General features: G+C 42.3%; 1 protein-coding gene across 1 annotated transcript in view; it reads left to right on the top strand.

Moving 5' to 3' along the window:
• LOC139758851 (gamma-interferon-inducible lysosomal thiol reductase-like) overlaps nt 1–14,469 on the top strand; it is a 28,725-nt gene that overhangs the window by 3,103 nt on the left and 11,153 nt on the right. The window contains exons 2-3 of the mRNA XM_071680714.1: nt 2,725–2,880; nt 9,617–9,787. Of these exons, the coding sequence (XP_071536815.1) occupies nt 2,725–2,880; nt 9,617–9,787 (327 nt within the window). The remainder of the gene's footprint in view (nt 1–2,724; nt 2,881–9,616; nt 9,788–14,469) is intronic.

Consider the following 14,469-nt stretch of genomic DNA (forward strand, 5'->3'; position numbering starts at 1 on the left):
ACCCGTGTAGACCCCGTTGCTCACCAACGTGAGACGAAGGGTATGTAACACAATATGAAGAACAATAAATGGTGCAACACAAAATGAAGAACAATACATGATGCAACACAATATGAAGAACAATACATGATGCAACACAATATGAAAAACAATACATGATACAACACAATTGAAGAACAATACATGATGGAACACAATATGAAGAATAATGCATGATGCAACACAATTGAAGAACAATACATGATGCAACACAATATGAAGAACAATACATGATGCAACACAATATGAAGAACAATACATGATGCAACACAATATCAAGAACAATACATGATACAACACAATATGAAGAACAATACATGATACAACACAATATGAAGAACAATACATGATGCAACATAATATGAAGAACAATACATGATGCAACACAATATGAAGAACAATACATGATGCAACATAATATGAAGAGCAGTACATGATGCAACACAATTGAAGAACAATACATGATGCAACACAATATGAAGAACAATACATGGTGCAACATAATTGAAGAACAATGCATGATGCAACATAATATGAAGAACAATACATGATGCAACACAATATGAAGAACAATACGTGATGCAACACAGTATGAGGAACAATACATGATGCAACACAATATGAAGAACAATACATGTTGCAACACAATATGAAGAACAATACATGATGCAACACAATTGAAGAACAATACATGATGCAACATAATATGAAGAACAATACATGATACCACACAATATGAAGAACAATACATGATACAACACAATATGAAGAACAATGCATGATGCAACATAATATGAAGAACAATACATGATGCAACACAATATGAAGAACAATACATGATGCAACACAATATGAAGAACAATACATGATACCACACAATATGAAGAACAATACATGATGCAACACAATATGAAGAACAATACATGATACCACACAATATGAAGAACAATACATGATACAACACAATATGAAGAACAATACATGATGCAACACAATATGAAGAACAATACATGATGCAACACAATATGAAGAACAATACATGATACCACACAATATGAAGAACAATACATGATGCAACACAATATGAAGAACAATACATGATGTAACAATATGAAGAACAATACATGATGCAACACAATATGAAGAACAATGCATGATAAAACACAATATGAGGAACAATGTTATGTCTGCAGTTGACCAATTCCTTTTTGAAGATCAAATGTTAAACGTCGAATCGTGATGTAGTTGACATACCGATGTAGTTCACCCGGTTTTCAAGCATACAACCCTCACCTAGGCAGGAGGACTTGTAAGCTACATAGGTTTGCTGTTGTGGGTTATGTTCTGTGTGAGGTTGTTTCTCATTATGCAGTCACTCGTTTTCTTATTCCTGTTTCTTATTCGAGTAGTTTCCTGTGTTAGCGAGGTAGCACCAGGAACAGACGAAAAAAGGTTGCATTCGCTCACATCCATTCTCCAGCTGTCCTGAGTAATGTACCGAACTCAGAGCTTCCTATCCACATCCAGAACTCACAGACCATTCCATGGTTTACCCCGGATGTTTCACATGCCCTGGTTCAGTCTAATGATGGAATATCGACCCCTCTATACCTCATCGTTCCAATTCACTTTATTCCGAGCACGACTTTCACCCTCCTGCATAATCAGGTCCCGATAGTTTGACAAAAAAAGGTATGTGTGCCCAAATAGAGGGAACAAAGAAAATGGGAACACCAAACTGAAGATGGAGGGAAGGAAAAATATGATTTGAAACGATCGTCGCCAGGAACAGAGGGAGAAAGGCCATATCTGTTCATGTGCAATGCAATGAAACCACAGCTCCCTATCCATAATCAGATCTTCCCATATCCCGGACGCTTCATATGTTCTAGTTCAGTCCATTGACAGCACGTCGACCCCTCTATACCATATCGTTCCAATCCACTATTCCGCGCGCGACTTTTCACCTTCCTGTTGGTCTTAGTCACTTGTGTTCGACATTCGGACGCGCAACAGTAGAATTAATCAGATTGATATACGTTTGAACATTATGTGTTTTGATATATAGGACGAGATAGACGTAATTAAGTTCAGACAGATACTATGTACATAAATCAACGGGCCCTCTGTTGTATGTATTTCTTATGTACTGCCATGTACATTCTTTCCTGTCATTTTTTTTCTTTGTAAACATGAATCACATATTTTTCCCCTAACTTTCACGACTTGTCTGGTTTTGGAAGCAGGGTTTCCACTTCCTCAAAAAATGTATAGATCAGTAATTTCTGTTTTTCTCTTACTCCTCTCCCTTGAAGCCTGGCCTCGGTAAGGGCTTGCATTCGTGCGGGCAGTTTTCAGTTACAAAAGAGAGGAGTTCTGTGTGAGTACATCATGAACATCCAGTTCATGATGTACTCACATGTTCATGATGTACTCATATGCTCATGATGTATTCAAAGATAAGAAACGAACATGGCGACAATAGTTTTGCTTTGAGTTGATATACATGACTTATGGAGGCTTGTATAACTCAATTTCTCAGAAGATATCTACAAAATATTAGTTTTAGATTAGAAGCAGAGAGACTATACTAGGTGATACCTGCCTGCATGTAGAGCAGTAAACCCCCGCATCTGTGGTTTGCCTGATGGGGTCATGACACTAACGTCACTACACTTCCCGTAGGCGCTGACCCAGGAGGCTCCCCCTGTGAAGATCCACTTGTACTATGAGTCACTCTGTCCCTACAGCATCGACTTCGTCATCAACCAGCTGTACCCCACCTGGACCATACTGAGGGACATCATGCAGGTGGAGCTCTTCCCCTTTGGTAACGCTTCAGTAAGTACCTGCGCTTGACCACACAATCTCAGGGTCGGGTTGTGTAATAGGACGAGGGTTCGATATTTGACTCACTCCAGTTTCACAACAATATCTGAGATAAACAGACAGTCAATCTACGGTTTTAAAGATGCTTTGAGAATTTCAGTTCACATGTCTTTCATTAACAACATTTAGTAAATGATTGTGATTATATCTCGATATACATAAATATATATATATATATATATATATATATATATATATATATATATATATATATATATATATATATATTTTTTTTTTTATTTATTTATCTATTTATTTTGCTTTGTGGCTGTCTCCCGCTTTAGCGAGGTAGCGCTAGGAAACAGACGAAAGAATGGCCCAACCCACCCACATACACATGTATATACACACACGTCCACACACGCAAATATACATACCTATACATCTCAATGTACACACATACGTACACACACAGATATATACATATATACACATGTACATAATTCATACTGTCTGCCTTTATTTATTCCCATCGCCACCTCGCCACACATAAAATAACAACCCCCTCCCCCCTTATGTGTGCGAGGAAGCGCTAGAAAAAGACAACAAAGGCCCCATTCGTTCACATTCAGTCTCTAGCTGTCATGTAACAATGCACCGAAACCACAGCTCCCTTTCCACATCCAGGCCCCATACAACTTTCCATGGTTTACCCCAGACGCTTTACATGCCCTGGTTCAATCCATTGACAGCACGTCGACCCCGGTATACCACATCGTTCCAAGTCACTCTATTCCTTGCATGCCTTTCACCCTCCTGCATGTTCAGGCCCCGATCACTCAAAATCTTTTTCACTATATCTTTCCACCTCCAATTTGGTCTCCCACTTCTCCTCGTTCCCTCCACCTCTGACATATATATCCTCTTGGTCAATATTTCCTCACTCATTCTCTCCATGTGCCCAAACCATTTCAACACACCCTCTTCTGCTCTCTCAGCCACACTCTTTTTATTTCCAAACATCTCTTAACCTTACATTACTTACTCGATCAAACCACCTCACACCACATATTGTCTTCAAACATCTCATTTCCAGCACATCCACCCTCCTGCGCTCAACTCTATCCATAGCCCACGCCTCGCAACCATACAACATTGTTGGAACCACTATTCCTTCAAACATACCCATTTTTGCTTTCCGAGATAATGTTCTCGACTTCCAAACATTCTTCAACGCCCCCAGAATTTTCGCCCCTTCCCCCACCCTATGATTTACTTCCGCGTCCACGGTTCCATCCGCTGCCAAATCCACTCCCAGATATCTAAAACACTTTACTTCCTCCAGTTTTTCTCCATTCAAACTTACCTCCCAATTGACTTGACCCTCAACCCTAGTGTACCTAATAACCTTGCTCTTATTCACATTTACTCTTAACTTTCTTCTTTTCACACACTTTACTAAACTCAGTCGCCAGCTCCTGCAGTTTCTCACATGAACCAGCCACCAGCGCTGTATCATCAGCGAACAACAACTGACTCACTTCCCAAGCTCTCTCATCCACAACAGACTGCACACTTGCCCCTCTTTCCAAAACTCTTGCATTCACCTCCCTAACAACCCCATCCATAAACAAATTAAACAACCATGGAGACATCACACAACCCTGCCGCAAACCTACATTCACTGAGAACCAATCACTTTTATCTCTTCCTACACGTACACATGCCTTACATCCTCGATAAAAACATTTCACTGCTTCTAACAACTTTCCTCTCGCACCATATATGCTTAATACCTTCCACAGAGCATCTCTGTCAACTCTATCATATGCCTTCTCCAGATCCATAAATGCCACATACAAATCCATTTGCTTTTCTAAGTATTTCTCAAATACATTCTTCAAAGCAAACACTTGATCCACACATCCTCTACCACTTCTGAAACCACACTGCTCTTCCTCAATCTGATGCTCTGTACATGCCTTCACCCTCTCAATCAATACTCTCCCATATAATGTCCCAGGAATTCTCAACAAACTTATACCTCTGTAATTTGAGCACTCACTCTTATCCCCTTTGCCTTTGTACAATCGCACTATGCAAGCATTCCGCCAATCCTCAGGCACCTCACCATGAATCATGCATACATTAAATAACCTTACCAACCAGTCAACAATACAATCACACCCTTTTTTAATAAATTCCACAGCAATATCATCCAAACCTGCTGCCTTGCCGGCTTTCATCTTCCGCAAAGCTTTTACTACCTCATCTCTGTTTACCAAATCATTTTCCCTAACCCTCTCACTTTGCACACCACCTCGACCAAAACACCCTATATCTGCCACTCTATCATCAAACACATTTAACAAACCTTCAAAATACTCACTCCATCTCCTTCTCACATCACCACTACTTGTTATCACCTCCCCATTAGCCCCTTTCACCGAAGTTCCCATTTGCTCCCTTGTCTTACGCAATTTATTTACCTCCTTCCAAAACCTGATGTGAGAAGGAGATGGAGTGAGTATTTTGAAGGTTTGTTGAATGTGTTTGATGTGGCAGATATAGGGTGTTTTGGTCGAGGCGGTGTGCAAAGTGAGAGGGTTAAGGAAAATGATTTGGTAAACAGAGAAGAGGTAGTAAAAGCTTTGCGGAAGATGAAAGCCGGCAAGGCAGCAGGTTTGGATGGTGTTGCAGTGGAATTTATTAGAAAAGGGGGTTACTGTATTGTTGACTGGTTGGTAAGGTTATCTAATGTATGTATGATTCATGGTGAGGTGCCTGAGGATTGGCGGAATGCGTGCATAGTGCCATTGTACAAAGGCAAAGGGGATAAGAGTGAGTGCTCAAATTACAGAGGTATAAGTTTGTTGAGTATTCCTGGTAAATTATATGGGAGGGTATTGATTGAGAGGGTGAAGGCATGTACAGAGCATCAGATTGGGGAAGAGCAGTGTGGTTTCAGAAGTGGTAGAGGATGTGTGGATCAGGCGTTTGCTTTGAAGAATGTATGTGAGAAATGCTTAGAAAAGCAAATGGATTTGTATTTAGCATTAGTGGATCTGGAGAAGGCATATGAAAGAGTTGATAGAGATGCTCTGTGGAAGGTACTAAGAATATATGGTGTGGGAGGCAAGTTGTTAGAAGCAGTGAAAAGTTTTTATCGAGGATGTAAGGCATGTGTACGTGTAGGAAGAGAGGAAAGTGATTGGTTCTCAATGAATGTAGGTTTGCGGCAGGGGTGTGTGATGTCTCCATGGTTGTTTAATTTGTTTATGGATGGGGTTTTTAGGGAGGTGAATGCAATAGTTTTGGAAAGAGGGGCAAGTATGCACTCTGTTGGGATGAGAGAGCTTCGGAAGTGTCAGTTGTTGTTCGCTGATGATGCAGCGCTGGTGGCTGATTCATGTGAGAAACTGTAGAAGCTGGTGACTGAGTTTGTTAAAGTGTGTGAAAGAAGAAAGTTAAGAGTAAATGTGAATAAGAGCAAGGTTATTAGGTACAGTAGGGTTGAGGTTCAAGTCAATTGGGAGGTAAGTTTAAATGGAGAAAAACTGGAGGAAGTGAAGTGTTTTAGATATCTGGGAGTGGATCTGGCAGCGGATGGAAAAATGGAAACGGAAGTGAATCATAGGATGGGGGAGTTGGCGAAAATCCTGGGAGCCTTGAAGAATGTGTGGAAGTCGGGAACATTATCTCGGAAAGCAAAAATGGGTATGTTTGAAGGAATAGTGGTTCCAATAATGTTGTATGGTTGCGAGGCGTGGGCTATGGATAGAGTTGTGCGCAGGAGGGTGGATGTGCTGGAAATGAGATGTTTGAGGATAATGTGTGGTGTGAGGTGGTTTGATCGAGTAAGTAATGTAAGGGTAAGAGAGATGTGTGGAAATAAAAAGAGCGTGGTTGAGAGAGCAGGAGAGGGTGTTTTGAAATGGTTTGGGCACATGGAGAGAGTGATTGAGGAAAGATTGACCAAGAGGATATATGTGTCGGAGGTGGAGGGAACGAGGAGAAGTGGGAGACCAAATTGGAGGTGGAAAGATGGAGTGAAAAAGATTTTGAGTGATCGGGGCCTGAACATGCTGGAGGGTGAAAGGCGGGCAAGGAATAGAGTGAATTGGATCGATGTGGTATACCGGGGTTGACCTGCTGTCAGTGGATTGAATCAGGGCATGTGAAGCGTCTGGGGTAAACCATGGAAAGTTGTGTACGGCCTGGATGTGGAAAGGGAGCTGTGGTTTCGGGCCTTATTGCATGACAGCTAGAGACTGAGTGTGAACGAATGGGGCCTTTGTTGTCTTTTCCTAGCGCTACCTCGCACACATGAGGGGGGAGGGGGTTGGTATTCCATGTGTGGCGAGGTGGCGATGGGAATGAATAAAGGCAGACAGTGTGAATTGTGTGCATTGGTATATAGGTATGTGTCTGTGTGTATGTATATGTGTAAATTGAGATGTATAGGTATGTATATTTGCGTGTGTGGACGTGTATGTATATACATGTATATGGGGGTGGGTTGGGCCATTTCTTTCGTCTGTTTCCCTGCGCTACCTCGCAAACGCGGGAGACAACGACAAAGCAAAATAAAATATATAAATATATATATATATATATATATATATATATATATATATATATATATATATATATATATATATATATTTATTATATATATATTTAATATATATATATATATATATATATATATATATATATATATATATATATATATATATATATATATATATATATATATATATATATATATATATATATATATATATATATATATATATATATATATATATATATTTATTTCTCACATACATTCTTCAAAGCAAACACCTGATCCACACATCCTTTACCAGGTAAAGTGGTAGAGGATGTGTGGATCAGGTGTTTGCTTTGAAGAATGTATGTGAGAAATACTTAGAAAAGCAAATGGATTTGTATGTAGCATTTATGGATCTGGAGAAGGCATATGATAGAGTTGATAGAGATGCTCTGTGGAAGGTACTAAGAATATATGGTGTGGGAGGAAAGTTGTTAGAAGCAGTGAAAAGTTTTTATCGAGGATGTAAGGCATGTGTACGTGTAGGAAGAGAGGAAAGTGATTGGTTCTCAGTGAATGTAGGTTTGCGGCAGGGGTGTGTGATGTCTCCATGGTTGTTTAATTTGTTTATGGATGGGGTTGTTAGGGAGGTAAATGCAAGAGTTTTGGAAAGAGGGGCAAGTATGAAGTCTGTTGGGGATGAGAGAGCTTGGGAAGTGAGTCAGTTGTTGTTCGCTGATGATACAGCGCTGGTGGCTGATTCATGTGAGAAACTGCAGAAGCTGGTGACTGAGTTTGGAAAAGTGTGTGGAACAAGAAAGTTAAGAGTAAATGTGAATAAGAGCAAGGTTATTAGGTACAGTAGGGTTGAGGGTCAAGTCAATTGGGAGGTGAGTTTGAATGGAGAAAAACTGGAGGAAGTGAAGTGTTTTAGATATCTGGGAGTGGATCTGGCAGCGGATGGAACCATGGAAGCGGAAGTGGATCATAGGGTGGGGGAGGGGGCGAAAATCCTGGGGCCTTGAAGAATGTGTGGAAGTCGAGAACATTATCTCGGAAAGCAAAAATGGGTATGTTTGAAGGAATAGTGGTTCCAACAATGTTGTATGGTTGCGAGGCGTGGGCTATGGATAGAGTTGTGCGCAGGAGGATGGATGTGCTGGAAATGAGATGTTTGAGGACAATGTGTGGTGTGAGGTGGTTTGATCGAGTGAGTAACGTAAGGGTAAGAGAGATGTGTGGAAATAAAAAGAGCGTGGTTGAGAGAGCAGAAGAGGGTGTTTTGAAGTGGTTTGGTCACATGGAGAGGATGAGTGAGGAAAGATTGACCAAGAGGGATATATGTGTCGGAGGTGGAGGGAACAAGGAGAAGAGGGAGACCAAATTGGAGGTGGAAAGATGGAGTGAAAAAGATTTTGTGTGATCGGGGCCTGAACATGCAGGAGGGTGAAAGGAGGGCAAGGAATAGAGTGAATTGGAGGGATGTGGTATACCGGGGTTGACGTGCTGTCAGTGGATTGAAGCAAGGCATGTGAAGCGTCTGGGGTAAACCATGGAAAGCTGTGTAGGTATGTATATTTGCGTGTGTGGACGTATGTATATACATGTGTATGGGGGGGGGGGGCCATTTCTTTCGTCTGTTTCCTTGCGCTACCTCGCAAACGCGGGAGACAGCGACAAAGTATAATAAATAAACTATAATATATATATATATATATATATATATATATATATATATATATATATATATATATATATATATGCATATATTCATACTTTCTACCTTCATATGTTGCTGTCGCTATCCCGTCCCACAGGAAACAGACAGAAGGCCACATTCGCCCACACTCAGTCTCTAGCTGTCATGTGTAATGCACCGAAACCACAGCTCTCTTTCCACATCCTGTCCCCATAAAGCTTTCCATGGTCTACCCCAGACGCTTCACATGCCCTGGTTCAGTCCATTGACAGCACATCGACCCCAATGAATCAAATGATATCATTAATCTCTAACAAATCAGAAATGTTACATGTTTTATGCTTACTCGTACCTGACATTGGTTCTTGTTTGAGCTGGTCGGTGAAAGCATCCATAAAGCTTGTTTTGTATAAGAGTGAGTGTCATTGAACGCTACTGCACATAGTCAGGCCAGAGACTGACTGATGTATAAGTGATGACTGGTCGTTATGCAGTATGAGCCGGACGGTGAGGGCTGGAAGTTCAAGTGCCAGCATGGTGAGGGCGAGTGCCACGGCAACATGATCCTCGCCTGCGCCAAGGACCACTTCAAGGACATCAACCTGGAGATGGAGTTCGTCAACTGTCTTCTGTCATCCGACTACCCACCCAACGCTGGTGCTACCGTGAGCCACCTGCTCCTCTCGTCTTAAAGTTTAAGTTGTCTCTCCTCTTTCTGTTTACTTACGCTGGATCTGAGACTCTATAGATTTGAACTGATTTTTTTCCTTTATATTGCTTCTCTCTCTTTTTCCAAACTATTTATTAACAAATCACTTTCTTATCATGCCTTTCATGGAAAGAAAAAAACGCCAGATAGCCATTTAAGTGTACTGTTACCTTCTTGCCATTTATATCAGAAGGGGTAAATGATAATGTACTTTCTTGCCTGTGCGTGTAACCAGTTACTCCACTAAATCTTCAACACCTTTACTGAAATCAACAAGCTCTCCTTTCTGCAACGGCATTTTGTAAATACTATCATGATAGACTCCATTAAACCTACGGCTCTTAGTCCCCGACATAATGGTGTGCTAAGAATCTCCAGGTTTCCGCCTGACTCACTGCCAATGTGAGGGAGGCTCTGGCAGTAAGATTACCGTCTCCTTCCACCACCTTTCCTCTCTGTGTGACCTTCCTCTTTCTTCTATTCATCGTATCAACATTGATGGTCTTTGTCATAACTTGTCTTCTTTTGAACACCATCTCTTCTACTACCTCTCTTGATATCTTACTTTTCTCTAAGACAGAATTGTCTAATGATATTCTCAGGAGTCCCTTTTTCATATCCAAATATAACCTGCCACTCACGATTTCGGTTCAAAGTTGATGTCTGCTTATTGTAACATCATCACACCTGTGCGCGTCTCGAGGACCTGCAGTTCCCAAATTTTAACGTTCTGTCTCCCATCTACAACACTGTTCCTTTACGTCCTCTGCTGCTCTCCTAATTCTACAAATTTCAGAGCTTTCTTGACCACCTAAATTCCTGCCTTGAGGCCGTGGCATCCTCCTACTTGCAAGACGAGATTCTGTGTTTAGGTGATAACAACTTTCACAATAGGGATTGGTTGAATTCTTCCCATAAGGATAGTGGGGAGATTCACGTGTCACGTTCTCCAGTCTTAGTAGTCGAGAGCAAATTATCCCCCATCCCACCCACTCTCCTGACCACTGTGACCACTTTCCTTGGTGCTTTAACGACACAACCTCTCCCTCAGCGAGTTTCCTTCTTACCTGAGAACATTATATGAGCCACAAGGGGAGGGAAACCACTATTAATGCCTGGTGGCGTGTCTGATTAATAGTTCCTCTTATAGCAGAGGTAAGGGACGATATTTCTGGGGCGACATTCTGACTTAGAGCAATGAACCCACATCTGTGATGTGAGGAGGAGGTACGGAAAGGAGCGACTGAGGGAGGGACCCAACAGGAGGAGAGGAGGAGGAGGATACATCTAGCTGCACCTTCCCCTCAGATAGCCTCTTCTAAAGATTAATGTTAGCAACTAACACAGCTGACTGACTGACTGGAATTACTTATGAAAATTCTTTTCTGATTTTCCTTGAGTAAGCCCCTGTCTCTTACGTGGTGATGTTTCTGTCACCGCCAAACGGGAATGGAAGCATTTATCCACTCTCCCTCTAAGACAACTTCATCGAATCCGTAGGTAAACCGTTCCTGATCTGAGACCATCCAAGTTTTGGATTAGGCGTTACGACTTTGGAAAAACTCTCCTTCCTCTGACTCCTGATCAAGATTTATCGCCGTACATTGTCCATGAAGCAAAACGTCTCTTTATTCAGATAAAGTGCGTTAACCTAACCTAACCTAAGCTAACCTAACCTAATCTAATCTAACCTAACCTAACCTAACCTAACCTAACCTAATCTAATCTAACCTACCTAACCTAACCTAACCTAACCTAATCTAACCTAACCTAACCTAGCCTAACCTAACCTACCTAACCTAACCTAACCTAACCTAACCTAATCTAACCTAACCTAACCTAACCTAACCTAATCTAACCTAACCTAACCTAACCTAACCTAATCTAACCACAAGGAAATGAAACACGATAAGTTCCCAAGTGCACTTTCGTGTAATAATCACATCATCTGGGGAGACACAAGAGAGAAAAATAAGTCAGTTGATATACAACGAAGAGACGAAACTAGGACGCCATTTGGTATACAAATGACTACCTAAATGGAGGTCGGGTGCGTTCAAGTCTAACAAGCGTATCATAAGATCTTCTTTTGTGGACAAGAAGGGGAACTGTTTACAAATTTTGTCAACAATAAAGCTATTCAATTTCTTAGACCTTCACTAATATTAATGCTACTGTTTATTAACACTGACTCCAATACCACGAGAAATATCATTGAATCTTATCAAATACACATAGAATTATAATCTTGATAATCATGAAGGTCTATATAAACTGGACAACTTTATTGTTAATAGAATTTGTAAAAAGTTTACCTTCTTGTTCGCATAATACATTTATGATACCCTCGTTGTCAGCCAGACTTGAACGCACCCGACTCCATCATTAAGGCAGAGACCATTGTTTTAGTGGTTTGTGAAGAAGGAAAAGTTTCATTGTAGTTTGGTATAAGGGATAAGTAATGGGTACAAATGAAGAAGCAAACCAAAGGTTGAGAGGTGAATGATGCAAGTGAGAGGAATTCAGGTTAATGGCGTGTCCACAACGAGGATCCAGAAATGTAAAACTGAAAAGTCTAACCTAAGGTATGAGAGGTCCCTGTCTTCTGCCAAGTTATGGAGTTGGAAACACTAGTTCTTTTAAACTAATTCCCACAAAAGGCGCTTCCCAACAACACATGCTGGTCTCTCCCACATGAATAGCAATGACACTCTAATGTATATAGCAATGACACTCTAATGTATATAGCTATGACACTCTAATGTATATAGCAATGACACTCTAATGAATATAGCAATGACACTCTAATGTATATAGCAATGACACTAATGTATATAGCAATGACACTCTAATGTATATAGCAATGACACTCTAATGTATATAGCAATGACACTCTAATGAATATAGCAATGACACTCTAATGTATATAGCAATGACACTCTAATGTATATAGCAATGACTCTCTAATGTATATAGCAATGACACTCTAATGTATATAGGTGAATTAGAAAACTGGAAAAATATGAGTGGAGGAGGTTAAATGCCGGAAGCATCAACGTCAGTTTGAAATAGGTAGGTAGTGCAGCAGACAGGTAGTGCAGCAGACAGGAAGTGCAGCAGACAGGGAGTGCAGCAGACAGGTAGCGCAGCAGACAGGTAGTGAAGCAGGCAAGTAGTGCAGCAGACAGGTAGTGCAGCAGACAGGTAGCGCAGCAGTCTGGTAGTGAGGTAGTGCAGCAGACAGGTAGCGCAGCAGACAGGTAGTGCAGCAGACAGATGGTGCAGCAGACAGATGGTGCAGCAGACAGGTAGTGCAGCTGATAGGTAGTGCAGCAGACAGGTAGTGCAGCAGACAGGTAGCGCAGCAGACAGGTATTGCAGCAGACAGGTAGTGCAGCAGACAGGTAGCGCAGCAGACCGATAGTGCAGCAGAGAGGTAGCGCAGCAGACAGGTAGCGCAGCAGACAGGTAGAGCAGCAGACAGGCAGTGCAGCAAATAGGTAACCCAGCAGACAGGTAGTGCAGCAGACAGGTAGTGCAGCAGACAAGTAGTTCGTGCAGCAGACATGTAGTGCAGCAGACAAGTAGTGCAACAGACAGGTAGCGCAGCAGACAGGTAGTGCATCAGACAGCTAGCGCTGCAGGCAGGTAATGCAGCAGACAGGTAGCGCAGCAGACAAGTAGTGCAGCTGATAAGTAGCGCAGCAGACAGGTAGTGCAGCAGACAGCTGGCGCAGCAGACATGTAGTACAGCAGACAGGTAGTGCAGCAGACGGGTAGTGCAGCAGACAGGTAGCGCAGCGGATAGGTAGGGCAGCAGGCAGGTAGTGCAGCAGACAGGTAGCGCAGCAGACAGATAGAGCAGCAGACAGGTAGCGAATCAGATAGGTAGCGCAGCAGACAGGTAGTGCAGCAGACAAGTATTGCAGCAGACAGGTAGTTCGTGCAGCAGACAGGTAGTGCAGCAGACAGGTAATGCAGCAGACAGGTAGTGCAGAAGACAGGTAGCGCAGCAGACAGTTAGTGCAGCAGACAGGTAGCGCAGCAGACAGGTAGCGCAGCAGACAGATAGTGCAGCAGACAAATGGTTCTGCAGCAGACAGGTAGTGCAGCAGACAGGTAGCGCAGCAGTCAGGTAGCGCAGCAGACATATAGTGCAGCAGATAGGTAGCGCAGCAGGAAGGTAGCGCAGCAGACAGGTAGTGCAACAGACAGGTATTGCAGCAGACAGGTAGTGCAGCAGACAGGTAGCGCAGTAGACAGGTAGCGCAGCAGACATATAGTGCAGCAGATAGGTAGCTCAGCAGGCAGGTAGTGCAGCAGACAGGTAGCGCAGCAGACAGGTAGTGCAGGAGACAGGTAGCGCAGCAGATAGTTAGTGCAGCAGACAGGTAGCGCAGCAGACAGGTAGCGCAGCAGACGGTTAACGCAGTGGATAGGTAGCGCAGCAGACAGGTAGTGCAGCAGACAGGTAGCGCAGCAAACAGGTAGCGCAGCAGATAGGTAGCGCAGCAGAAAGGTAGTGCAGCAGACAAGTAGCGCAGCAGACAGGTAGTTCGTGCAGCAGACAGGTAGTTCGTGCAGCAGAGAGGTAGTGCAGCAGACAAGTAGTGCAACAGACAGGTAGCGGAGTAGACA

This window comes from Panulirus ornatus, chromosome 31 (assembly GCF_036320965.1).
Source record: "Panulirus ornatus isolate Po-2019 chromosome 31, ASM3632096v1, whole genome shotgun sequence".
Taxonomy (NCBI): domain Eukaryota; kingdom Metazoa; phylum Arthropoda; class Malacostraca; order Decapoda; family Palinuridae; genus Panulirus; species Panulirus ornatus.